Source organism: Acomys minous (assembly GCF_964271855.1).
Source record: "Acomys minous genome assembly, chromosome: 9".
Taxonomy (NCBI): Eukaryota; Metazoa; Chordata; class Mammalia; order Rodentia; family Muridae; genus Acomys; species Acomys minous.
The window spans coordinates 109,301,725-109,329,227 of record NC_140490.1 but is presented as its reverse complement, the minus strand read 5'-3'; the positions used below and the strand labels follow the sequence as shown (position 1 = coordinate 109,329,227).

At 43.5% G+C, this 27,503-nt stretch overlaps 1 protein-coding gene and 1 long non-coding RNA gene across 8 annotated transcripts in view; one reads left to right on the top strand and one right to left on the bottom strand.

Annotated features, from left to right (window-relative positions):
• SYT1 (synaptotagmin 1) overlaps nt 1-3,345 on the top strand; it is a 527,282-nt gene extending 523,937 nt beyond the window's left edge. For all 6 annotated transcript variants that reach the window (XM_084796605.1, XM_084796607.1, XM_084796608.1 and 3 more), the window contains one exon: nt 235-3,345. In XM_084796605.1, the coding sequence (XP_084652731.1) occupies nt 235-441 (207 nt within the window). In that variant the 3' untranslated portion in view covers nt 442-3,345. The remainder of the gene's footprint in view (nt 1-234) is intronic.
• LOC311605786 overlaps nt 1-27,503 on the bottom strand; it is a 192,665-nt gene that overhangs the window by 135,173 nt on the left and 29,989 nt on the right. For both annotated transcript variants that reach the window (XR_014782088.1, XR_014782089.1), the window contains exon 2: nt 20,872-20,965. This is a non-coding gene — a long non-coding RNA (uncharacterized lncRNA). The remainder of the gene's footprint in view (nt 1-20,871; nt 20,966-27,503) is intronic.

Sequence of the window (27,503 nt, the reverse complement as noted above, 5' to 3'; positions counted from 1 at the left end):
ATAAAAGGTAGTAGGGTGGTGATGACAGTGATGATGGTGCTGATGAGGACAACAATATAGAGATAGAACAGAGAACCCTGGGCCGAAGCTTCCATAGTCAAGTACTTCAAGCCCCATCTTGGTGGTTAGGAGTGGATTCTTAGTTCTTGCTCCTCGGGTCCCAGGGGAGCTCTGGGTCCCAGCGCTCTACCTGTAGGCTGGCTGACACTTGTGCATGTTTGTGTCCTCTTTCAGAAAGTGCAAGTGGTGGTAACTGTTTTGGACTATGACAAGATTGGGAAGAACGATGCCATCGGCAAAGTCTTTGTGGGCTACAACAGCACCGGGGCAGAGCTGCGACACTGGTCCGACATGCTGGCCAATCCCCGGCGACCCATCGCCCAGTGGCACACTCTCCAGGTAGAGGAGGAGGTAGATGCCATGCTGGCTGTCAAGAAGTAAAGGGAAAAAGAAGCCTTTCTGCATTTGCCCACATAGTGCTCTTTAGCCAGTATCTGTAAATACCTCAGTAATATGGGTCCTTTCAGTTTCCAGCCATGCATTCCTAATACAATTCAGTGGTACTTCAGATCCTGTTTTAATTTGCACAGATTTAAGTGTAGAGAGCCCCCATGCCCTTCATCATGCCACTGCCCTCCAAATCTACTCTTCTTTTAAGCAATATGATGTGTAGATAGAGCATGACTGAAATGATGTATTGTATCACACCGTTGTATATACCAGTATGCTAAAGATTTATTTCTAGTTTGTGTATTTGTATGTTGTACGCGTTTCCTAATCTGTGTATATCTAGATGTTTTTAATAAGATGTTCTATTTTAAACTATGTAAATTGACTGAGATATAGGAGAGCTGATAATATATTATATGGTAAATATAGTATCGTCTGCATTCCAGCAAAAAATATCAACGTGAAAGGCACTAGTACAGTTCAACTGACATCTTAAAGGACAACTTAAACCTGAGCTTTCTAGTCAATCATTTGAGTACCAAGATTGGCTCACACTACAGCCTTGGTGGGCGAACCCAATTTTGTAGAATTCTTTCACAGGCAAATAGCATGACCTGAGCAGCATCCAGGCTGACCTCAAGGAAGCAAAGCCACAAACCAGAGTAGCATCTGTCTGTCTGTATCTGCAAAGCTGAAAATCATGGCTTCACCCTTACGTTCAAGGAAGTGATGAGCAGGGGTCAGTGAGTTCATACGACTGCATCTCGCATAGCATCACCATGGTGTTCTCTGTGTGAGAGTGTGCAAGCGTGAGAGTATGCACGTGTGTTGCGTGTGGTGCATGCCTTTGTTTGGGGTTAGGGTGGGGGAGGAGAAGCTGAGAGAAGTCAGCGTTTCTGAAATATTGCCTGACTATTTAAACAGAAAATAATAGCTCTCCATTATCACATTTATATAATAACGTGCAACCTGTGAATTCTGACCCAGACTTCACACCAATAATGATTCCAAAAGGTATGCACGTAAGACTTTGTAACAAAATATTTTATTATACAAAACGAGATTAGAAGGAATGCAGAATATTTTTAACACAGCAATCTGTGCTTATTACACAAAATTACTTTGTGGTAAACAGACAGTATTGTAATCCCATCAAAAGATGAAAAATAACAAACAATTAGCCATAGTTCTGAATGCACTTTGATTAAGCCAAAACAGACAGCTAGTGATCTTTTTATATGCTCTTTTTACTTAAGTTTTAATTTGTCCTTTAAACAAAGGTGAAACCAAGAACAAGTTTTAGCAAACTGAAGCAACCTCTTATGTACACTAGATGCTTGACTTAGGAGGAGTTTTTAAATGTTTTCAATGTTACTCTGTAGTAAACGGCACTATTACGAAGCTACTAGTCATTCCATATGAGTCTTAAGGACTGCTCTGTGTAACACTGTGACTGCCCTGTGTGCTTAGACACGTAGTTTCCTCAGTGGATAGCACTCAACTTATTCCGTAGTTATATTGTAACAATACTGCCATTCCCTCTTACTGCACTGCCCAACATGTGTGTAGCACAAACAGTTCTCTTTCCCAAGGACCAACTCAGAACTGAACAGCTATGCATAGGACAGAAAGATACAGAAAGAGTAGAGGGGTGGGGAGAACACACAGCATTTTGTCAACACTGTGCACTAGTCCATATTTGTCCCGCTTTGGTAGACAGCCACTTCAGGAAGGTGAGCCTGCTGCCTAACCCTGCTTCTTAGTCTCTTCTCCCAGCTGACACTGCGACCTGTCTCCATCTCCAGGCCATAGAGAGCAGCGACGCTCTGAAGGGAGAGACTGTCTTCACAGAATACACCAAAATAAAATGGGGGAACGCTAAGCAAGGCCTGAGTCTTTAGGACTAAGCTCCCTGTTGTGGACAAAAATCAAGAAAAATCCCAAAAAAAAAAAAGGGCTTTCGGTAGACTTTAAACACGGGGTCAGCTGTCTCTCCCACACATGCAAGACAAAAATCCAAATCCAGGTTGCAATTCTTTCCTCATCAGAGAAGAGGCGCACCCTGTGCTCTTCATCCTCATCACAGCAAACTCTTTAGAAATAAGACAGGCCCACGGGACAAGGAGAGAATCCTTTCCTGTGGATGAACAGCACTTTTTAAAAATTAAAACCACAGATGGTAGGACCTGCACACTCATAGGTGAGATTCAACAGCAGTTTAAAACAGGAGACTCAAAGGAGGTGCTTTCCTATCTTAGGGACTAAGTCCTACCAAACCGAAGGAGTTGACTGACTTTTTAAAAGCACTTTAAATGCCAGACGCTGACATTTAATTTCACCATCTCCTGACTTAAGTTGTACGCAATGGAACAACATTTCTAAGGAAGCAGCTCCCGGCTGCCGAACAGACATTATTTCCTGCATTACACTACTCCTTAGCACATTCTCTTACAACACTGCCAACGTGGGATCGTCACCACAGAATTAGTTGGTACTACGTCATGTCTCATGAGCCGGTGACTGGACCTGCTTTCGGACCAACATTCATCCTCTGATAAGCCACACGTACCTTTCTGACAATGCTGTGTAAAGTCTTAGAAGCTGATGCCCTAGAAAGATCCTAGTTGCCTTTGTGTATATTTACTGCCTGCTTGAGTGTTTCTATGTGTGGGTTTTCCTCTGTGTCTCGTAGAAATGTTGGGGTGTTTTCTTCTGCCATAAGGCTCGTGGCCCGCGAGCCAACTCCTTTAGCTGTATTTTCCCTTCATTTTTTGATAAGTGGTTCAAATTTTTGTTTCACTTTGTGTAGTGGAGCCCATGGTAGTTTTCTGATTGTTGTTAAAAATGACTTAACATATTACATGGATACTCAATAAAAATGTTTTATTTCCTGTTGATCGTTGCTGTGTTTCAACTCTGTTACCCGACTCCAGCATTAGTAGAGGGCACATTGACCTTGTGGACAGCCAGAAGCAGGCAGCTAAAAGACACCTTGTGCTAAATGCCAGGCCTCAAAGTCGCGTCTGGGAGAACAGAGCAGCTTCAGGGGAACAATGCCCAGAGGCCATCTGTCCAATGTCCCTCACCCCTGCTTCTCTGTGTCTGTCACAAACCCCCTTAGCGGAGCTTAGAACTTTTCAGTTTGCCTAAGATGTGTCCTTGAGGGATTTCACTTCAATGCCAAATGAACACATACTTCCCCAGGATGAAACTAAAATCAAATTGTTTCAAGTGTATCATTAGGGGATAGAATGACTATTAAAGTCCATGGCTGCTAAAATGATTAGAAGCAAATGAATGGCTCTCCTGCATCCATTCAGCATCCGTGTGGTGCTTCCTATGTACCACTCTTCACTAGATGCTGGATCCCAGTCTTGGACTGATATGCACTGCATTAGGATGTGCATACTTAAAAGTCATCATCTTGGAGAATAGATAGCTCAGCATCCATAGTGCTCACCATGAGAGCATCAGGACATGAGGCCAATAAGATAGATCAATAGAAAAAAGCCGTTGCCATAAAAGTCTGACGACCTGAGTTTGATCCCTACAACTCACATGAGGAAAAGAACCAGCACCAGGTAGTTGTCCTCTGACTTATACATGAGTACCGTGGTACGCATGCACGTGCGTGTGCACACACACACAGTTAGTTTTCGTAGAACTTGCTCTCTAGACCCCAGGCTGGTCTTGAGCTCACAGAGATCTGCCTGCCTCTGCCTCCTGAGTGCTGTGTTTAATGCACTGCCACTGCCCAGCTAAGAATTTCAATTAAAAGAAAAAGAGCACAAGAACCTAGCTCAATGTCAGAACCCATGTAAAAGCCAGCTGTAGTGGCAGCGTCTTATAATCCCACGGAGTAGGGGAGACAGAGGCTGGCAAGTCCCTGGAGCTCTCTGGCCAGCAGGCCTAGTGTAATTGGCTAGCTGCAGGCTAGTAAGTGACTGTCTCCAAAAAACACAGTGGATGGACTTAAAGAATGCTACTCAAGAGCGACCTCTGGCATTATCACAAACACACAAAAAGAAGTGCTTTTGACCCAAGAACTTTAACTAGACCAACGGGAGCACATGTTGTGGTGTGTCGCCTTGGTGCCCTTTCAGCGCAGAGGGACTGCCCTGCAGCTTCTCGGCCATTGCCTGCTGATAGTGCACCCTTTCCCTCTGCTAGGGACATCTGTGGGACACACGGTTGATTCAGGAACTCTCTCAACTCCGCAGCCCAGAGCAGTGGTTCAGTGATGGGTCCCTCATTCCACAGCTGACTCCTGATTCTGAAAAGCTTATCTCAGCTCCACAGGCTGGAGTGACGGTTCAGGAATATGTCCCCTTCCATGACTGACCAAGGAACGCCTCAGCCCAGAGCAATGGTGGAGAAAGCTTTTACAGCAGTAAAAAAAAAAACCCTTTTCTGTAAGCTCCATCCAGGACATTCATAACAACATGCATGGTTTTTGTTTTATTTTGTTTTTTGTTTGTTTGTTTGTTTTGGTTTTTCAAGACAGGGTCTCTCTGTGTAGACCTGGCTGTCCTGGACTTGCTTTGTAGACCAGGCTGGCCTTGAACTCACAGAGATCCGCCTGCTTTTGCCTCCTGAGTGCTGGGATTAAAAGCATGCACCACCAAGCCCTTAGCTGCATTGTCTTTGATAGGGGAGATCACTGGAAATTTCCAGAGAAACCAAGACAATGAAATCCTGAAATCGGGCAGGTGTCGCCAAATTGACATTATTTGATAAACTTATCCACGCTAAAACTCTCTGATGGCCAGCCACATCATACTTCCTGTAATCAGCGCCATTAGTCACTCCAAAATGAGGACGGGCCTCGAGCACGGATTGCTTAAACAGCCTAGGGAAAGACCATGTAATTACTGAACACTGTGAGGCACCAGTTACCCAAGGCTTCTCATTTTAAAATAGGAAAAGAATCTCAAGGAAGGCCAGGTTAGAAACAAAATGTCCTCAGCATGGTGAGTGCGGCTGTTAGGCTATCATCGAAGGGGGCTTTGATTCACGAAAACCTCTCAAAATTAGGTCCAGACTATGGAAAGGATATTTCTTAATGAATTACCAAATGCACCAAATAATCACACAGGCTTTTCTCAAGTTCCCTTTGGGTCCTTAAGGGTCCCTAGGTCTAAAGAAAACACAGGTATATGTCAGAAAACAAAACCACTTCAGATATCTCAAAAGTAAGCCGGGCGTGGTGGCGCATGCCTCAGGAGGCAGAGGCAAGCAGATTGCTGTGAGTTCGGGGCCAGCCTGATCTACAAAGAGAGTCTAGAACAGCCAAGGTTACACAGAGAAACCCTGTCTCGAAAACAAACAAACAAAACAAGACCAAAAACCCAGGTATTTCTAAAGGATATTTAATATCAGGAACCCCTCATATAAGGAGTGCTGAGAAAACAGACAGATGGGCACCCCCGATATGATTAAGGTGAAGAGGATCTTAAGGAGAGGATTTAGTGCTGATGGCCCCCAGCCAGGCCTGTGGATGGTCTGGAACCTTGGGTAAGGTAGCCTGAGGGCTCCACGAGAGGCTCCAGGAAGACCAGATGCCCTTAATCAGTGGCTGCGCTAGAGCCAGGAAAGAATTCTATCTCCTCCTCTCTTACTTCTACCTCAACTGGTGCGGCCCATTGGCAGAAACTCATCCCCAGTTGGCAAGGGATTCTGGGAATATGTCTTCAAAAGCTAAGGCTACATCCCAAGTGTAGTGCAGAGCCTGGGAAGCAATTAGGACTGAGGACAGGCATCTTGGGCTGCCTGTGAAGACTGTATGTGGATTTTTATCCCTTCTTAAGGTGCCTCGGGTGTTCCCACACGATACTCCCTCTGACAAGGTGGATGGCACAGTAGTTACATCCTCACTCTGTCATGCAGAGAGCTTACTTCTCCAGATCCCAACCATGACCGCAGGCCTGCTCTCCCTGAAGCACATCTTTGGTACCTGTACCCAGATGTTTTGATTATTAGCAACGGACACGCTCCACACATTCTTACGATTATTAATCAGTCAGCTGGCAGCCAAGTTTAAAAAAAAAAAGAATAAGAAAAATAGCAATTAGAAAGACCATAGTACCACATGTACTGAGAACATTTCTGAAACACACCAGGTAATGAGTCATAAGGGACCAGTAGTAAAAAAAAACAAAAAACAAAAAACAAAAAAAAAAACCTTCTGGTGTGAGCCTCCTGAAGGCCTATGTAGTCTGGGCGTGGCTGGTGTGAGCCTCCTGAAGGTTTATGTAGTCTGGGCGTGGCTGGTGTGAGGCTTCTGAAGGCTTATGTAATCTGGGCGTGGCTACACGCTATTCATTTAAGAAGGCCTGCTTTAGCCCTCATGATTTCCTCAGGTAAGTGTGGCTCACCTGAAGGGTTCTCACCGTCACTCTTCTTCCTTAAAGAGAGTAGCATTCTGTCAGGCAAGCCTTTCTCCTGTGCAAAATGTCCACGCATCTGCCAGGCCTCCTGCCAGGTTAAAAAGCACAGGCCAGAGACTAAACTGGCACTCGCTTCCTTTTCCACTGTCCTCTTTATCTCTGTCACCTCCCCACTTCCTGTGACTCAGGAGGGTACAGCCTAGTCTGGATGCTATTGGTAAAATGGTTTTACCGGCAAATGGGGGGGGGGGGGGGGGGGAGTGGAAATCCAATTGAAACTGGCTTAAGGAAATAAGAAAGGGGCCTGGAGAAATGGAAATGGCTCAGCAGTTAAGAGCACCAACTGCTCTTCCAGAGGTCCTGACTTCAATTCCCAGCAGCCACAGGGTGGCTCACAACCATCTATAATGAGAGCTGGTGCCCTCTTGTGGCCTGCAGGTGTACATGCAGACAGAACACTGTATACATAATAAATAAACAAATAAAAAATTTTTAAAAAAGAAAAGAGTGGGGGGAATGGAGAGAAAAGGAGGGGGAGAGAGTGGGAGAAGAAGAAGAGGACAAGGGAAGCAGGAAGGAGGAGGGAGAAGGTGGGAGAGAGCGAAGCCTCACCCTTGCTTCACTTAACTAGGAAGGTTAGAGTAGATCCACCATGAACAGCTGAATTATAATCAGGGTTCCCACCCCTCTCTTTTCTCCCTCACCGACACCCCAAAAAACCCTGGCAGAGGGCACTTCTTTCATGGTATCATCAAAATTCCCTCTCTTGCATGTCTGGGACATTTGGCCTGGAAATAAAACGCCATGGCCAAGAGATACGGGATTTGCTTTGCCAAAATCTATGTCTTATCTCTAGACCCATAGGCTTGGGGATGGGGTAAAAAAGGCTCCTGAGCAGAAAAAAAAAAGGTGATATTAATAAGAAAGGAAAGGAGATAGAATGGAGAAGGAAACATAAAACTCCACACAGCACCTAACAATTTTGTTTTTACAGAGAAGTTCACGTCGCTAGTTCACACACAGCCACCTTTCAAGCGGTTGTAATCCCAGTGTTCACTGAAGCTAGTATTGGGTTTCCTGCTCCTATTTCATAAAGTCCTTTTTCTGGTCGCTATATAGGCTTCGTAATTGGCATTCCTAACGGCCTCCCTGAGTCAGGCAAGCACAGAGAATACATTAGCCACTTGGCACTCTGCTTGGTTTGGGCTATACACACACACCCCTGTCCTAACAACGCACCCTATCTCAGATCAGGCTGCCAGCATGGAAAAAAAAAATTACTCCCATTTAATGCCTATGCACATGTTTGTGAATATGATTAAAATCAGACACACTGTGGGAAAGGGCATACCCAGTGAGCAAGGAAGCAAAGACTTACATAACCCAAGCCTACCAATTAAAATAAGAACCACTAAAAGGCTATGCCACTTAACAACCAAGCCCTTTCTCTTGACCCCATAAAAGGAAGTCAGAAATGACAAACAATGCTTGGCCTATAGGGACTAATACCACTACTAGGAGGTGTGGCCTTGGTGGGGGAAGTCTGTCACTTTGGGGTGGCCTTTGAGGTTTCCTGTGTGCTCAAGCTCTGCCCGGTGTGGCACACAGTCTCCTTTTACAGCCTCTGGACCAAGATGTAGAACTCTCAGCTCCTCCAGCACTGTGTCAGCCTGTGTGCTGCTGTTGCTTTCTGCCGTGACACAACGGACTAAACCTCTGAAATAGTAGTCCCGTCTGAATGATTTCCTTTTTAAGAGTGGCTGTGTCTCTTCACAGCAATAAGACCCTAAATAAGACAGAAGTCCTTGAATTGTTTTCATTATAGAGGTCCACTGCTGTTCTTGACAGCATATCCCTTTATTATTAGTTTGCTTTTGAATAAAGTTCCCTTGCCACTTTCTTTCTTTTTTTTTAATCTCTTTCCTTCTTTTTATTCTTAAAGCTGTCTTTCTTTCTATTCATCTATCTGTTTGTTTATTTAGACACAAGGTTTCACTATGTAGTTCTGGTTGTCCTAGAAACCACTACATAGACCAGGCTGGTCCCAAACTCACAGAAACCTGCCTGTCCCTGCTGGGTGTGATGGTTGAAACCTATAATCTAGTTTCTAGAGAGAAAAAGTAAAGAGAATTCATATAGCTTCAAAGCAAGCCTTGTCTACATAGTCAGTTCCCGGATTTGTTCAGTTTAGTAATGCTGTGTTCTACCCACACAGGCCCCTGGCCCTTAGGCCAGCAGCAACGCTCTCCAGTCCAACAGTGGCCGGAAAATACTCCATTTCCTTGACCAAGTTACAGAGTAGCTTACTCTGGAGAGAAAGAACATACGTCACTGGCAAGTGTGCAGGGGATGAAAAAAAGGATTTATAAAAGGAACTGGAAGATAGGTCCCAGTTTCCTGTCGTTGTCACAGTTGCCTCATTCTCTACATCACCCTGAAAATATTTGCTTCTGGGCTTTTCCGAGTCAGGACTGGAACTCAGACTGCCTCTCAGTGAGGCAGAAACCTATGGGTGCAGTGACTCATTAACCTTTATTCTGTCTCTACTCCTGGAGATCACAGCTGATAAACTGTCGCCAGCTGGGCAGTGAACTGGGGCAAAGAGGAGGTCACTGGGGCCTCTCTTCCCATCCCTCTGTGTTAACACTTGGACTATGGACTCACAGGGACCGGTGTCATGCCCTGAAAAGAATCTGCTATTCGCTGCATTCTCTTTAGATAGCAGTAGGCCATCTTTACTCCTCCACTCTGTACTAAGTGCTATGGAGAGTCGGGAAAATACTTGTGTCAGCATTTGGAGCTGGTTATACATTGAATTTCACATAACACACACACACACACACACACACACACACACACTTCATATATTGAGGTCTCAGTCCCTTAGAGAGTGACTATATTTGGAGCCTTCAGAGAGGTGACTAAGTTCAGGTGAGGCCCTGAGGGTGGGCCCTGATCACTCTGACTGGTGTCAGAAGGGATAGTCTGGCCACGCAAACAGACACCAAAGGCACACATGCACGGAGGATGACCCTGAGAGCAGGCAGCCAAAGGGACCATCTACAGGGACAGAGGCTGCGGGAGAAACCATTGATCCTGGGCTTCAGGCCTCCAGAAATATAAGCAGAATACATCTCTGTTGTTCAAGCCCCTTGTGTTGTGGTGTCTGTTCTGGCAAAATAAGACAGAGCCCAGGACAGAATTCTGAACTCTTTATCCTCTGTTGAAACAGCCTCCTGGGCATGGCAGATTTCAGCAGCCCTGGAAACACAGGATACTCTTTTTCCAAGTCTTCAAGGGCAGATAACACCATTTGTGTCCCCTCTTCTCACTGTGTATATGGGTCGCACCTTCCTCCTGCCCTGCTTACCCCTGCCAGTCTGTATCTGTCCAACCCAGATCATGCCTGCTTCCAGGACTCCAGAAACAGGCATGGGGGCAGCAGGGTAGTTTTTCAAACTTACCTCGCACTAAGGAAGGTTCTTCACAGGAACAGAACCAGCAGACATGATGGTGGTGGTGGTGATGTGTGTGTGTGTGTGTGTGTGTGTGTGTGTGTGTGTGTGTGCGCGCGCGCGCGCTCACACATGGGCAAACACCCTCTAGTCCAGTGGTTCTCAACCTTCCTGATGCTGTGAACCTTTAATGTGGTTTCTCATGTTACAGCGATACCCCCAACCATAAAATTATTTTCATCGTTACCACATAACTGTAATTTTGTTACTGAGTGGTATCTCATTTCCTAAGACCATTTTGAAAACTGTCTTTTCCAATGGTTGTGACCCATGGGTTGAGAGCCATTGCTTTGGTATAATAGTAAAGACTTGGAGTGTTCAAGATATGAAGAGGCCAGTAGGTAGGCTGTAGGTAGGCTGGAGACCTAAGAGTTTCAAGTCAAATCTAAGGCCATTCAGTGGCAGAAATCTTTCTTGTTCTGGGGAGGTCAGTCTTTGTTCTGATTAGGACATCCGATGCTTGTTGAGGCCCACCAAAGTCATGGAAGTCCTTGGACTCCCCTGATCTAAATGTTAATCTCATCCTGAAACATCTTCATACATGTTAGAAGATATATATGTGTGTGTGTGTACATATATACATATATGTATATATGTATATACATATATATATCATATACATATATAGCATACTATTGAGGTCTATCGTTGTAATAGTTAGCTTCACTTGTCAACTTGACACACCTGGGAAGACAGGATTAACCTGTGGGTGTGTCTATAGGGCATTATAGAGCCTGGGCTGTATAAGAAAAGTAGCTGACAAGCCAGGGGAAGCAAGCCAGTAAGTAGTGGTCCCCCAGGGTTTCTGTTTTGGTTCCTTCTTAAGTTTCTGCTCTAAGTGATGGATTGTGGTCCTGGGGGTGGTAAAGTGAAATACACCCTTTCCTCCCCAAGTTCCTTTTAGTCACGGTCTTTATCAGAGCAAAAGAGACCCAAACTAGAACAATTACATATCAGGGGAGCTACAGTCAACAGTACTGTTTACTATTACTCAAAATAACTAAAAGAAAATCTGTCTTCCATAGTGTAGACTGGAGTCTGCACATGCATGTTATCAACAGCTTAGCACCTATATGTACACTGTTAATATTTGTTCTGAGTTAACCCCTCACCAGACCAGAAACCCTGGAGAAGTACAGAGTGACTGACCACACACATACACACACACACACACACACACACACACACACACTTCCCCCCATATAATCTGGTGGTTGGAGAAGACATGTTAGGCACTTTTTAGGGTGCTAATCCAGAGCCTTCTTAGTCTGCACAACTTTAAAAATTCAGTTGCCAGCACTGCTCATTGGCATTTGCACTGACAGGCATTATGAATTCCACCACTATACACTACCATTGAAAACGACAAGCAAACAAGATGATGGATATAATAATTAGCTTAATTTAGTCATCCAACATTGTTTAACACATATCAAACCATCATCCTGTATCCATGAATGTATGCAATTAGGAGTTGTAAATCTAAAATAACAATGGGCTAGAGGTACTCACAGTGTTGCTGGGCTTACCACGCCTGCGCAGAGCCCTCTTCTGGAGCCACAGAAAATGATAATAATGTCCATTTAAAATTTGACTTTTAAATTAACATACTCATCGACAGTAATAATTTGTCAAATATCTGGGAACATGGATTCAGACAGTTGACAAATAAATTTGGCCCTCCGAGCTTCTTCCTTCTGCTAAACTGGTTTACTACGCCCTCAGTGAACCAGGAAAAAGTACAATGTCTTATGCAGCAGCTACTGTCCAGAGAGGGCTAATAGGTGTCAGATACGGGGAAGGCCAAGAGGAAAGGTGAGGGAGAATATACAACAGAACTACATTTAATAATATAAACCTGAGCCAGGCATGGTGGCGCACGCCTTTAATCCCAGCACTCGGGAGGCAGAGGCAGGCGGATCGCTGTGAGTTCGAGGCCAGCCTGGTCTACAAAGCAAGTACAGGACAGGCAAGGCTACACAGAGAAACCAAACAATAAAATAGAATAAAAACCTGGGCTGTGCGTGATGACGTATACCTTTAGTCCCAGCATTCAGGAGGCAGAGGCAGGAGGATCTCTGTGAGTCCAAAGTTAGTCTGATCTACAGAGCTAGTTCCAGGACATCCAGGGCTACACAGAGAAATCTTGTCTTGAAAAACCAAAACCAAACCCAAACAAAACAAAAACACCCTAAAAACCACTGATTTCATCTAAAAGTGATAGTTTGGAAATACAGCAAATTCCCAATTTTCCTACAACGTCCATGAAAACCAGCACAAACTAGCAATTTAAAGCAATGCATGTTATCCAGGTGCAGTGGCGCATATCTGAAATCCCAGCACTAGGGGAGGCAGAGGCAGGAGGAGTTCAAAGCCAGGGCAGCTGGTGGGGCGGGCAGGGGTGGGGGGGGGGGAGGACAACATGGGGACAAAGACAAAAGCAAAAACAAACAAGTAAACAGAAAAGCGTGTTTATTGCGGGAATTTCTGTATTTCAGAAGTCTGACAGGGGCACAGGGGCACAGGGGCACAGTCAAGGTGTGGGCACGTCTGGTCCCTCCTGGAGGCTCCTGGCGGAAACCTTTCCTTTTATCTTTCAGCATCTTTTGGGGCCACATTCTGTGGCTGTGTCCCCCCTGCTCCCTCTTTAAAGGTGGCACTATCTTTTATTTTCTTTTCTCTGCCTCTCTCACACTGCAGCTAGGAAAACTTTCTCCTGGTTGTTGTTATTGGTTTTTGTGTTTGCTTTTTAAGATAGTCATTTACTATATAGCCCAGATTGCCCTTGAATTCATAATCGCTCTGCCTCATGGAGAACTATAATCACTCGGGTTTTTATTTTTTTTATTTTTTGCTTTTTTATATAATTCTTTCTTTTTTTTTTAAGATTTATTTATTTACTTATTTGTTTTTATGTATGAGTGCTCTATCTGCATGTTCACCTGTGTGCCATGAGAGGGCATTAGATCCCACTATAGAGGATTGTGAGCTGCCATGTGGTTGTTGGGAATTGAACTCAGGACCTGTGGGAAGGCAGACAGTGTTCTTAACCACCGAGCCATCTCTCTAGCTCCTTTATTTTGTTTTCTTAAGACAGGGTTTCTCTGTGTAGTCCTGGCTGTCCTGGAACTCACTATGCAGACCATGCTTGCCTTGAACTCATAAAGATCCAACTGCCTCTGCCTCCCGAGTGCTGGGATTAAAGGCGTGTGCCACAATCACCCAGCAACTTATAAAACATCTGAAACTACATATTGGATGGCACGTGCCTCTCAAGTTATTTTTACTTGCTTGTGATCTTTGCATGTGCCAAACGTGTTCCTTCTTCAGGACTTTGTGCCTGGTGTTTCTTTTACTCTAACACCACTTTCCAGAAAGCTATACATATTGTTTCTTTACTCCACTTATGGCTTTCATTAAATATCACGTTATCAGCACCCAATTCTGTCATCCTCTATCCTCCCTCCCACTTCTCTCCATAAGACTTTAGCATACCGTTGATTTGTTGCTTGGTGTCTATTTTTCCGAGGGGGGTGGGTAATGGATCCATGTGATTTGAAGCGTTCCTCTAAAGGATTCGTGGCTGTATCCCCTGCATTTGGAACACTGCCTGGCAGCAACTGGCATAGTGGGCATTCAATAAATACCAGATGTCTGTCTTATGGTTTCTATTGCTATGAGGAGGCACCATGACCACGGCAACTCTTACAAAGGGCTCACAGCTTCAAAGGTTCAACCCATTGTCATCATGGTGGGAAGCATGGCGGCATGCAGGCAGACATGGCGGGAAGCATGGCGGCATGCAGGCAGACATGGCGGGAAGCATGGCGGCATGCAGGCAGACATGATGGGAGGCATGGCGGCATGCAGGCAGACATGGCGGGAAGCATGGCGGCATGCAGGCAGACATGGCAGGAAGCATGGCGGCATGCAGGCAGACATGGCGGGAAGCATAGCGGCATGCAGGCAGACATGGTGTTGGAGAAGGAGCTGAGAGTTCTGCATCTTGACCCACGGGCAGCAGAGGGAGACTATGAGTCACACTGGGCATAGCTTGAGCATATGAGACTTCAAAGCCTGCCCCACAGTGACATACTTCCTCCAGCAAGGCCATACCTACCCCCAACAAGTTCATACCTCCTAGTAGTGCCAATCCCAGTGGGCCTATGGGGGCCCAGTTTTACTCAAACCACAACACTGGGCAAGAAGTTATAAATTATTTCACTCAGAAAGGATTTGTAATTTTAGGCTGACTATTTAAGAATAAGCTAGAGGGGCTGGAGAGATGGCTCAGAGGTTAAGAGCACTGGCTGCTCTTCCAAAGGTCCTGAGTTCAATTCCCAGCAACCACATGGTGGCTCATAACCATCTATACTGAAATCTGACGCCCTCTTCTGGCCTGTAAGTGTTACATGAAGGCAGAACGCTGTATAAATAAAATAAATAAACATTATAAAAAATAAGCTAGATAATTGTGTATTTGATTTGATTGCGGAGAAGGGTTCCTTACTTTTCTTTTCTTTTTTTTTTTTTTTTTTTTTTTTTTTTCAGAACTGCATGATTTCATTTTGGCAGGTCCTAAAAGGCAGCTTTCAAGGCTTATCAACCATGTTAGCCAATTTCCAGATAAGGATCCTTACCTATCAAAGAACTAGTGGCTTCAAATCCCGGTTGCCCCTTTGCCATTCCAAACTCTGCTTTTCTTCCATGGATAATTACTTAAATGTATTCTATCAAGCTGGCAGAAGAAAAATACAGATAATTGCTGTAACAATAAGTGCAAAAGCAACATATACGACCTTTTTTTTTTTTCCAATTCATTTAACCTCTAATCAAGTGTCAAGCGAAACACGCATCCCAGCTGACAAGCCAGTTAGCAAAGCACGGAGCCTCCTTCCTCTGAACTCCCATCACACTGCAGTGTGTCTCAGACAGTGAGGAAATGGATTATCGCTGCACAGGAGAGCGGGAGGCTCACACCTTACTATGCAGCTGGGTCGTCCTTCCTTGTTGATTTCTCTGGAGTCATTGGCCCCAAATTTCCAATTGTATTCCCTCCTCAACCATAAAGACTTCAGAGATTTCAGGCCCCAGACAACCTTCTTTATTTCTGTCAAAATCACATTGTACTTGACATTGTTTTCCTCTATTCTATGAAGAGTCATCACCTTTTAAAGGAACATCCACACCGGATGTAATGGCGCACACCTGTAATCCCAGGACTCCTGGAGCAAAAGGAAAAGGAAAGAAAAACTTCCAAACCACCAACAGCCCTGTCTTTCTAGAAAATAATGGAATAATGTCTACATTGTTGCCAGTTATATAGTTGTTCTTTTTTTCTTTTAAGGACGCAGGATAGTTAAAGGAACTGTCGACTGGATGTAGAGAAATTAGACCTGAGGCCATTACAAAGTTGAAAAGAAGTATCATAACTCATAAAGTGAAACAGTACTGATCCTAAACTTTCCCTGACAGTTACTGAAAGGCCATATAGGAGCTGGAGAGATGGCTCAGCTGTTAAGAGTGCTTGCTGTTCTTCCACAGCCCCGGAGTTAGCATCCACATCTGGTTGTTCACAACTGCCTATAACTCCAGGCTCTTCTGGTTTCCTTGAGCACCTACACATTACACACACACACACACACACACACACACACACACACACACACACACAAATACAAAATCAGACAACATAATGAACAAGCAAAAGGACCGGTAAGATTAAAAATCCCAAAACAAAATATCAAAGCATGAAACAAACAAAAAAAATTTACAAAAATACCACTGAGTTCATTTTATGTTGGCCATCTACTGTTAGGCATGGCACCTGCCCTTAAGTGTGGTTTATACACCCAGTGAGACTCCAGTGGAGAAAGCTAATTTTCCTTTGCAAGTCGCCGTGAAATTGAAATGGCTTCTTGGTTAGGAATGAGAGACCCTGTCTGGCTTGAACCTGTGCAGGCTCTGTGCATGCTGCTGTGACCTGGGAATTCACAGGGTGGCTTTTGAAAGACAGGCTACGGCTTATTGAAAAGAGTGTGATCCTCCAGGACAGCCTCTCTCCCTGTCATGGCCATAATTACCTTCTGCCTTTCAAATGTGAGGGCTTGACATCTTGACTTGTGACCAACCTCTTGGGTCATGTGTGACTAAGTACCAAAACAGAGTGCCAATATTCTAAGGATGGTGAGAAGGAAAGGCAGGGGCTGTGGAAACCTCCCTGGGTACCAAGCCCATCACGGACCCTCCTCTTTTTGGATTTTATGGTATAAAAAGCAATCCCTTAGAATTTCAAGCCTGCACTAGTTGTTGGTCTTATACTGACAGTCAGAGTATTCTTGACTGATGAGAACTTTCTTTTGGTTTATTATAAAGCATTCTAAAAAAACTCTATTGAAATGACTACTTTTTATACGCTAAATTCTTACATATATTTAGGTATCTTTCCGGACTTTGTATTTTATTTCCTTGAATACTTGTTTAATAGTGGCCATCTAACTGTAGGATTCTTTTTTAATACATGTGTGCGTGTGTGTGTGTGTGTGTGTGTGTGTGTGTGTGTGTGTGTGTGTGTGTGTCTGTGTGTGTGTGTGTTCCTATTTGTTTTCTAAGAAGAGAGAAGGTGAAGAGCTGGGAGAAGATGAGGGAGGGGAAACTGTGATCAGAATATATAGTATGAAAAAAATAAAAATAAATAAATAAACAAACAAAAGAACCTCACAGAATTCCTTCTGGACCTCATTGGCTGTCCTATACATATAACCATTCCTTGCTGCAAAGGATGCACAGTGAACAAGCATCTGATATTTTCAACCTCTGCTCAGATGTAGGTGGACGAGGGGCGGGGAGAGGAAAATGGAGACAAATAGCCAATCAGAACAGGTCATGTATATCAAATGCAGGCTTCTGGTCATAATGAAAACAAAAGCCTCCCCTTTGCTACTGTCACTCACTGCGGTTAGTTCTGGTCCTACTTCAAAATAAATGAGTACCATAAACCAGACTCCCAGGCCTCAAAGAATGTACTGTCTGGTACTGGTTCTGAATTCTTTAACAGAGTCCCTGTCTTCTTGCTTCATTGGACACTAGTTACTTTTAGCAACACATAGTAACACGTTTCTTCTCTTGATCTTTTTTGAGGGGAGGGAAGAAATAGAGATCCACCTGCCTCTGCCTCCCCAGTGCTGGGATTAAAGGTGAGCGCCACCACTGTCCCGGCCATTTTGAAATTTTTAAATAAGAGAAAGAGAAGGTGCTGTTTCACTCAGACCCGCCACGAACTCCTTTAATTTTTTCTCTTCCTACTAAAATTATTCTTGATAAGTTATTCATCTGCAGCTGATTGGACACACAGACAGGAGAGAGGGATATCTTGTCCAAATGGGGCACTTTGAAAAAGAGATTTCTTTTTCCCTTTCAACCTCCCTTGTATTGAAGGAAATCGGTCAGCGCGGGCCCAACAGTGCCAGCCCAAGCAACGCACTGACTTATTTACGTAACAGGTACATTTGAAGAATTAGCGTAAGAGGTATCTTTCGCTCCTTTGTAAGCAGGAAGAAGGGGGCCGCTGTGCCGATGTTGGCTTAGCTAACCACTAACTTCCTTGGCACTATGGACTTTATTCTAGCCTTCCCAGATCCCTGAGACATTTTCCGTTCAACCATCCTTCCTTTTCTGTGCACATAGCCTCACTTCCATGTTTTCCCACACCTTCCTCTGCCGGCAGCGCAACTCTGAAAAGGGGGGTACAGTGAGGAACTCAAGACCCATCTGTGATCCTGGTGTCTTAGTTAGGGTTCTATTGCTGTGAAGAGGCACCATGTCCAAGGCAGCTCTTATAAAGGAAAACATTGGGGCTGGCTTGTAGTTTCAGATGTTTAGTCCGTTATCATCATGGCGAGAAGCATGGCGGCATGCTGGCAGATATGGTGCTGGAGAAAGAGCTGAGAGTACTACATGTTGATCAGCAGGCAGACAAGAGGAGACTGTCTCTCACTGGCCCCACTTGTGCATATACATATATGAGACCTCAAAACCCGTCTCCACAGTGACACACTTCCTCCAATAAAGCCACGCCTACTCCATCAAGGCCACACCTCCTCGTTATGCCGTTTCCTGAGCCGAGCATTCAAACACAGGAGTCTTTGGGGATCTTACCAATTCAAACCACACAAGTTCCTTATGAGTACGTGGAGATTTTTGATAAAAGAGTCAATGAAGGCACCTTGCGCTGGTGCGCACTTCAATCTCAGCGCTCGGAGTTTGACGCTAGGCTGGTCTACAAAGAAAGGTGCAGGGCATGCAGAGCCTACACAGAAAAACTGTCTCAAAAAATCAAAAAAAAAAATTTTTTTAATTAAAAATTAAAAATAAAAAGAAAGAAACCCACAAACCAAAAGAATATGCTACAAGAATAAGATGGGGCGTGAATATAGGTGTTAATAAGGCTGGCTCCTTAAGCAAAAAGGAAGCTCTGTGGATGAGAGACACCAGAGGCTCCACAGAGACCTGGTGATTTTGCTACTAAGCAAAGTATTTTTGAAATGTTTTTATCTATTCAACCAGAATTTGTTTAAAAAAAAAAAAAGTATTCTGAAGGTAGTTTTAACTTAGGTTTTGGTACAAAGATAAGAATTTCTCTTGCAGAGCTGTAAGATAAAATCCTGCTCATCACTTCTCAAACTGCAGGTTCTTTTATGCTGGCCTTAAAACCGGATCTTCCCACCCTCTGTGCTCTGTCACAGAAAGTCAGTTCTGCAGCTAAATACGTTAGGAACTGTGTCATCTTATTTCTCTCTCTCTCTCTCTCTCTCTCTCTCTCTCTCTCTCTCTCTCTGAAAATTTTAGAAGGGCCCCTGCTGTTCAACTATGCTTAACCTAAAATTCCTAACTCAGAAATCTTTTTAAAACTATCTATTTATATTTTTATAAAATACACAATGAAGGATCTTATTTCAAAGCAACCCAGGCTATCCTTGTGCGATTTTAAATTGTTTTTTAAAGTGTTTATTGGACACGCAGATCTCAGAGGCACCTGCTTTGAGATGTTTTTAGAATCAGTTGGTGTAACAGACACTGTGCATCACACATGCTAAAATACCGTCTTCCCTTCTGCCTCTCTAAGCAAAGTAACCCACTTTAGCTCAAGGCGGCAATTTCCCAGTCAGCTGGAAACATCCATCTACCTTCGATCTCAGTGTGGACCCAAGCTTCAGCAAATGGGGTCTAAACAAAAACAACTAGGCTACAAAACACAGCAAAGGGCGTGAAAGTCCTAGCCATACTTGGGTGTCAACTTGGGTTTTTTGTCTGTCTGTCTGTCTGTCTGTCTGTCTGTCTCCTTCCATCTGACCTAGAACACAGTCATAAGTGCTCCCAGAATGCCACCAGCCAGAAACTGAAAAGCACACTCCAAGGACAAAAAAAAAAAAGTAGGAAAATGAAGTAACTCGGGACCATGACAGCCTTTGAGATGGCCCAGGGCTTCACAGATTCCTTGTTTGGGAAAAGCCAGCTTCTTCCTTAGTCAAAACCCATTGGAAACTTTCCTTTGGATTTTTGTTTTGTTTGGTTTGGTTTGGTTTGGTTTGGTTTGGTTTGGTTTGGTTTGGGGTTTTGGTTTTTTGTTTGTTTGGTTGGTTTGGTTTGTTTTTTCATGACAGGGTTTCTCTGTGTAGCCTTGGCTTTTCTGGACTCCCTTTGTAGACCAGGCTGGCCTCGAACTCACAGCGATCCGCCTGCCTCTGCCTCCCGAGTGCTGGGATTAAAGGCATGCACGACCGTGTAACCAAGCACATTCCACACCAAGAGTCACATTTGTCACAGTATTCCACATAACTGTTATCTGGTAATAAGATGATCACCTTAAAGTTTTACACTTATTTAATAACTTTAAATAATAAATTAAAATCAAATGTTAAATTTAATAATTAACTTAAATAACTAAATAAACTTTCATGTTTTAATTTGATGCGTATGGCTGTTCTGCTTGCCTAAATGTCTGCGCCGTATACACTCCTATTACCTAAGGAGGCCAGAAGAGGGCTTCAGACCCCCCCCCCCCATTAGAGCTACCATGGGGGTGCTGGGACTTAAACCTCAGGAAGAGCAATCAGAGCTCTTAACCACCCCACCGAGTCATCTTTCCAGACTCCCATCATCGCTTACTAATCTTATTCTTTTATGATGCCTGAGTCAATAAAAAAATAAATAAATAAATAAATAAAAAGAAGAAGAAGCATGTGTTTACAATTCCTAGACATTTTATGTTGCAGTTTTAGGACACTAATGAGAACTGCATTACAATCTGCAGTGATTTGTCTGAACCAAAATACCGACTGAAGTTTCCAAAACCGTCCACTTTATTTTTTAACAGTTGCTTCCTACAAATTATATGGCAGTACACTTTGTACATTAGTTAAACAAATAAAAGCAATTTGGGGGAGTAAGAGCTAGTCACCCTTTGTAAAAACTGTACCTTCACTCAAACACTGTAATCTTGGGATGGAAAGTCAAGGTACCTTTTAGTCCAATCCATTCTCCGCTCTCTCTGAAGAAGATGCAACTTCCTCCTGCTTCCGAATATAACTCGGGAATGCTGGGAAAGGTGTGGCCCTAAAACACACAGCAAAATGAAGGGAGCTATAACTCACTAAGTACTATCATCTTAAAGGCACTGTCACTTTTTTTCCTTTTCTTTAACACAGATTGCTGAACTCCCAGTCTAGGCAAGGACGGGAGGGTGATAACCCAGACCACTCTCAAGGATCTATTGAAGATGGCCGCTTTGCCGTCATTACAAATTGACCTGCAATTTTCAAAGGTAACTGGAGAGTTGAAATTTTCAGCTGAGGAGAAAAAAAAAAAATGATGAGACAGATGCCAGGCTCATCCAAGAAGTTTCACCTGATTGAAAAGGAGCCAAAGAAATCAAGCTCAATTCTGGAAATTTCCATTAGATTTTTTTTCTTCATAATTACAAGTGGAAGCCTGTTGAATTACACAGCAGCATCAGCTAAAAAAACCTTCTAAATAATCTACCACAAAGAGAGTGCTATCAAAGGACAATACATGAGATAAATTAGGAAAGTGTCTCATAGCTGGGCATGAAAAAAAAAATCTCCTTTAGGGCAGTAGTTGCCCAAAATAGAGCCTGGGCAATTAACAGGGTTATCAAATATTGTGTAACTGTGACTAATTAACACCAAGTCTCATTGAAGGCACTGAAAACATTATATAGTTAAAATATGTAACTTCTAAAGAATTACCACAAAATAGAAAATACAGGCAAAGTATAGAAAAAAACGAAATAATAACACACGGAGTCTGGGTTCTGGATCCAAGTAACTGGCAATGGGGCTTCAGGATCCCAAAGGATTCTACGTAAGTGTGCTAGCTTAAACTTTGCCAACAGGCAGAATCATGCTTCAGTCTCCGTCCTCTCCGTGCATTGAGACCTAACCATGTTTTCACATAACTCACCAATGCCTCGGTTTCCTCAGTACATTCAATGACCTAAACATAGCACAAGTTTGTTTGAAAAGATTAATATATGTAAAAATATAATATATGCAAAAGACTTATTGTAGAGCCCTGTTAGAGTCATGCATAATCAATAACACTCTCCGTGAGTGCTCATTAGAACTGTCATAAGTGACAAGAGTCTCTGCAACTGCATTGAAAACCCTCCCTGGGGACCTGTGAAGGACTGCCCAAGAGATTGAGGCCAGAAGGAATAACTACCAATAGTGTCTTAGCGAGGGTCTCTGTTGCTGCAACACCATGGCCAAAAAGCAAGTCGGGAAGGAAGGGGTTTATTTGACTTACACCTCCATATCCCTGTTCATCATCACAGGAAGCTAGAACAGGAACTCAAACCGGGCAGGAACCTGGAGGCAGGAACTGATGCAGAGGCGGAGGAGGGTGCTGCTTACTGGCTTGCTCTTCATGGCGTGCTGAGTCTACTTTCTTGTAGAACCCAGAACCGCCACCCAAGGGATAGCTCCACCTATCGTGGGCTGGGCCTTCCCCATCAATCACTGATTAAGAAAATGCCTTACAGCTGGATCTTACAAAGGCATTTTCTCAATTGAGGCTTCCTCATTTCAGATGAACTCTAGCTTGCGTCAAATTGACATAAAACTAACCAGGACAGATGAGGTCTGACATGTCTCAACTCGGGGAAACAAAAATGCATAGCGCATGTTTTGGAATTGATAATCTCCTTTTAAAAAAAAAAAAAAGGATTATAGTAATGAATAACAAAGCAAAGAACATGAGCTACAAATTCACAAGTTAGGGAAAAATTAGAAAGCAAACATATGGGGAGATATTCCAAACATGCAGATTTAGAAAGACTGGCTCAAAAGGGTAGACTAAGCCATATCCTAATTATTCACTTAACTGCAAACCCCACAGATTACCGGAATGGCATAAAGGTGACCAGAACAAAGTGTCATCGGCAGCCTGGAAATGCTATGAAAGTCTTGAACTCTAAAGATCTTACCAAGGGGGAGGGGAAAAAGAAAAAGAAAAAAGAACAAGCAGAAAATGACATCACTGCTCAGGAGTCTGTCCCACTTTACAACTGGAGGAAGTGCGGGGTGGCTGGGGGTGGGGGAGTGGGGGGGTGGAATGAGCCAGAAGATCCCTGGGGGTTTGTTATCACTGGCTTTGAAATGTCCCCTGCGGGTTCCTGTGTTAAGTTTTTTGGTCTCCAGCTGGCGGTGCCACCTGGGGAGGTTCTAGAGACTTTGCTTTGAGGCTTACTTAGAAGTAGGGCACCCACCGCGGAAGGGTTACATCTGGTGTTGTTGGGCCCCTTACAGACTCCTGCTACACAATGAGCCCAGAAATGTGTCGAACCAAATGGACTCAACCTTCTGAAGGCGAAGATAAATCCTTCTCCCCGCCCTCCCGCGCCCTTGAAGTGGTTTGTGCCGTGGATTTTTGTCAGAGGGAGGCAAAGATTAACTGTGCTGTTACAGAGGCGTCCCAGTGTCTAACTGGCTCAGTGCTCAGGAGGATGAGGGAAGCTGTTATGTACCACGTTCCCCGCTGGCACGCACACACAAAAGAGTAGACAGCGGTAGCATCTTTAGACTGCTGTGAGTGGGACCTTGCTTGGGGCCATGTCCTTCAGACACACCTTTGGAGCATCTTCCTTGACATCTGAGACAGCCTAGGGACAGCAGGGTCATTCATACCAGGAAGGTCTAGCTGCATGGTCCGCAGCCACTAAAAACCCCACACTGGGATTGTCAAAGCTTCCTTCCATTATTTGAGAACACCCCAAGGCTGTAGCATGGCCCAGGCGGGGCATCTCAGGGCAGGACTGGCTCCCTGTGACTTTCTGTTTGAGTTCTTTCTTTCAGGGTACTCTGTGGTGATCTGCAAGTTTATAGTTTGATCAAACTTGGAAGCTTTTAGAACTTTTTTTTTTTTTTCATGGATTTCACACGCAGTCTAGATTGCAGAATGCTGGACAGTGGAGGAGGTTCCGTTTAGGACTGTTGGGGCTCCCTGCTCTTTGTGCTCTCTCCGGATAGTTTATGCTTCTTCTTCTTTTCTTTTATTATTTTCTTTTGTAGTTTTTGTCTAGACATATATTTACTTTACTTTTCTTCTCCAGTAACACATCTGCTGTTAATCCAACCTAACCTTTCACCCCAGAAGGATATTTTTATCTTTAAAAGCCTGCTTTGGTTCTTGAATATCTGTGTATAAATATATATGCGTGTATACACACATGTGTCTTCCATTTCTCTTCCAAATGCACTTTCTTCTTTGACCTACTTGAACATAGGGTGCATATTAATAATAGATACCCTTCTGTGATGCCCATCACCTTTCTACTTTGTCTCATCCCTTTAAATACAGCTGAATGTCTTTCTAGCAAGTTGGAAGGTAACATAGAGTCAGCTGGATGCTTCCAAGGCTTGTTTCGGAGCATCGTTAGGGGGTATTCAAAGCAATCCTTAGTCAGAAGCTGATTCAGGAGGCTACTAAGGGAACACTGTTTAAGATTCTACCCCATCTGTTCCCGATGCCTGGTGGGACCAGGAGCTGCAATCATTGCTCTCCCTACTGCGTTCTGATATTTATTTTTCTGAACTCAGAGAAACACACACACAAATCGATGCTCAGACCAAACCTCTCTCAGTAGTGCCTTGCTGCACGCTCTTTCTCTTTCTCTCCCCTCCCTCCTTCTCTTCCCTTCTCTAACCCTCACTGTATGTTACACATTTCCTCTTCCTTGCCTACTCCCTCTTCCTCTCCTTCCTCCTTTCTTCATCCTTCTCAAGCTCCATTTTGTTTTCCCAAACTGCAGTTTCCACCTCTTCACCTAATTAACAGCGCCAGGCTCTGTTTGCCCGGCTCTGTGATTGGAAGCCGCCTCCTAACGGTGAGCTAGCTGGACAGGACTTCAGCTACTTCTTTCTGAAAGGTCTCTGTGATGCCTATTATTCAATTTTTGGAACCGATTTAGTGTATATTTTGGCTAATTTTTTAGTTAATATTAGAAAGTAAATCTTGTTCTTTTTTCCTGCCTTGGCTAGGAAACTCATTGTAGTTTCCCTTGCAATTCTCTGGTGCTGGCTCTTCATCAAAAGGTGTGAATCTTTCAGACTTGCAGGGACCCTAGCTACTTTCCACCACCAAGTGTTACAAATTGCTTTTCCAAGAGCTTCAAGAGTGCTTACCTTTCTGTATCCATGTAACGATAAAGGTTGCCAACTTTAAAACACAAGAGGCCAAAATAAAAAATGCAAGTTCCCTTAAGCTATTAAAAAAAATGCTTAATCTGATTTAGTAAAGTCAGACTATGCAAAAAGAGAAAATAGAAAATGATGTGTCATTAATCAGAGAAACTATTATACTTATTAAAATATTATTAAAAACAGGTTTCAGAGAACAAAAAAAAATGCTTTCTGGTTAAAAATATGACAGTAAAGCTGGAGAGGAGGCTCAGTGATCAAGACTATTGGTTGCTCTTCCAGAGGACACAGGTTGAATTTTCAACATCCAGGCCTAGGGATACATCCTTTGGCCCTTTTGGGCATTGCACACACAGGTTACATAAATACACATGCAGGCAAACTGTCTATACCCATAAAATAAAACAAAATAAAAATGTGACCTTAGGATGAGGAGCAAGAGGAGAAACAGAAAGAGGAAGGGACAATAATAAGAAAAGGATTTGAAGAAATTCTCAGTCAGTTGCATGAATCACACACACACACACATACACAGCAAAGTTGTGGAAAATAAGATTAAAAATATTATTAAAATATGACACTCAAATCCAGGAAACCCAGTGTCTTAGTAATAGAATTCTATAGAAAAAAATGAAAAGAGGGACATTACTACTGAAGTAGCTCAGAAGTTATCCCATAGTCACATGGTAAGTGCACATGATTTCACGATCTGTATCAAATGACCAGACTCTAGTGATTCTCAACCTTCCTAATGCTGTGACCCTTTAATACAGGTCCTCATGTCGTGGTGACACACACACACACACACACACACACACACACACACACACACTATAAAATTATTTTCATTGCTACTTCCTAGCTGTAACCTTGCTATTGTTATGAACCATAATATAAACATCCCATGTGCTACCCCCATTGGGGTCACGACCCACAGGTTGAGAACCACAGGACCAGAGGGAAAGCATGGAAGGTAGTCATTCCCAAACCAGAACAGTGACGAAAGTGACTGTTCTAAAAAAAACCCACAAGTTTCAAGTGTCAGTAAATGCATTATCTTGGTAGCCCTCAGAATTTAATGAGATAAAGATGTTTTACGGTCCTCACATAATAAGTGGGGAAGCTGTAGCTGACACAACTGAACAGAGTTTGCTCCTAATCTTACAGCTGAAAGTAGTAGACCAAGAGCAAGCCTCAGTCTTCTGGCTTGAAATGTGTTCCCTTCTCTGTTGGCTGTGCCATCTGACCTCTTCCCATCTTGCTATCCTGGTACTTTGGTCAAGTGATGCTCCCTTAAAGAATTAGCTTCTTCTGCATCTGAGGATATGATGATGGGCCTACATTCTCAAGTACTTGGATTAAGTACGGGGAAGTATATGAAGCATGTAACAGAAGACCTTGCACACAGTAGGTGGTCAGTAATTGCTACTGATAATATTAATGCCAATGAGAAAAAAAAATAAGTTGAAATACTACTCCACTAAGCATTAGGAATGCAAGAATGAATCCAAAGGCACTGACCAATGGGAACTGACAGTATCAGGAACCTCTAAGGACTGGACACAGGACACTACGGGAGCAGAAAGAAGAAACACTTAGAATGGGGCTGGCTGGCTGAATGTGGGTGAAGGAATTTTCCTGATGTACAGTTGAATTATGAACAACATATAAGAAAAAATGATGGCGGGAGTAAAGGGAGGGGCCATATGATATCTAGAACTTAATACTATTGTGATAAGAGATACAAGAATTAAGAACCAAAATCCTTCAAACCCCCAGTGGCCTGGAGGTGTAGCTCAGTGGTAGAGTGCACATTCAGCATGAGATCCCCCAGCACTAAAATAAACAAGATAACCAGTATCAGAAAAATTTTACATATGAGCTGGCAATTATGCAACATCAAGGGTATGTTCACTTTGTCGTATATGCCTTGGCTGTTTTATTTCTAAATGTACATATAATATCTTTATTAGGGTTCATATTCTATAGCCAGGATCCACTTACAGAACTGGCCAACAACAACAATGAAATGGCAGAGCGGAAATTATTTTTTTTTTTAATATATCATATAGGAACAGCCCCAGGGTTTCTGCAAGAACAACAAAAATGCTTTCACACGTTTTTGTATGATTTTTATCTCTCCCACAGTAGAAGTTTTACATTTAAAGAGAATCATTAGCTGCCTTAAAAGACTCCATTTTAGATCCATGTGATGGGGAGGAGGTGAGTTCCAGGGACCTGCGTTTAGCCTAGAGGAATGATGGACATACTGAGTGATGTAGAAGCTGGTAGAACAAGCCAAATATATACTCAGGGGAAAACATCAAATACCGCAGAGACCGCAGCCAGTTTTCGAGTATGGACCTCACCATTCTCCCACAGTCTCACTTATCCGACAACATCCTACCACAGAGCTGACACCAACACACACTCTG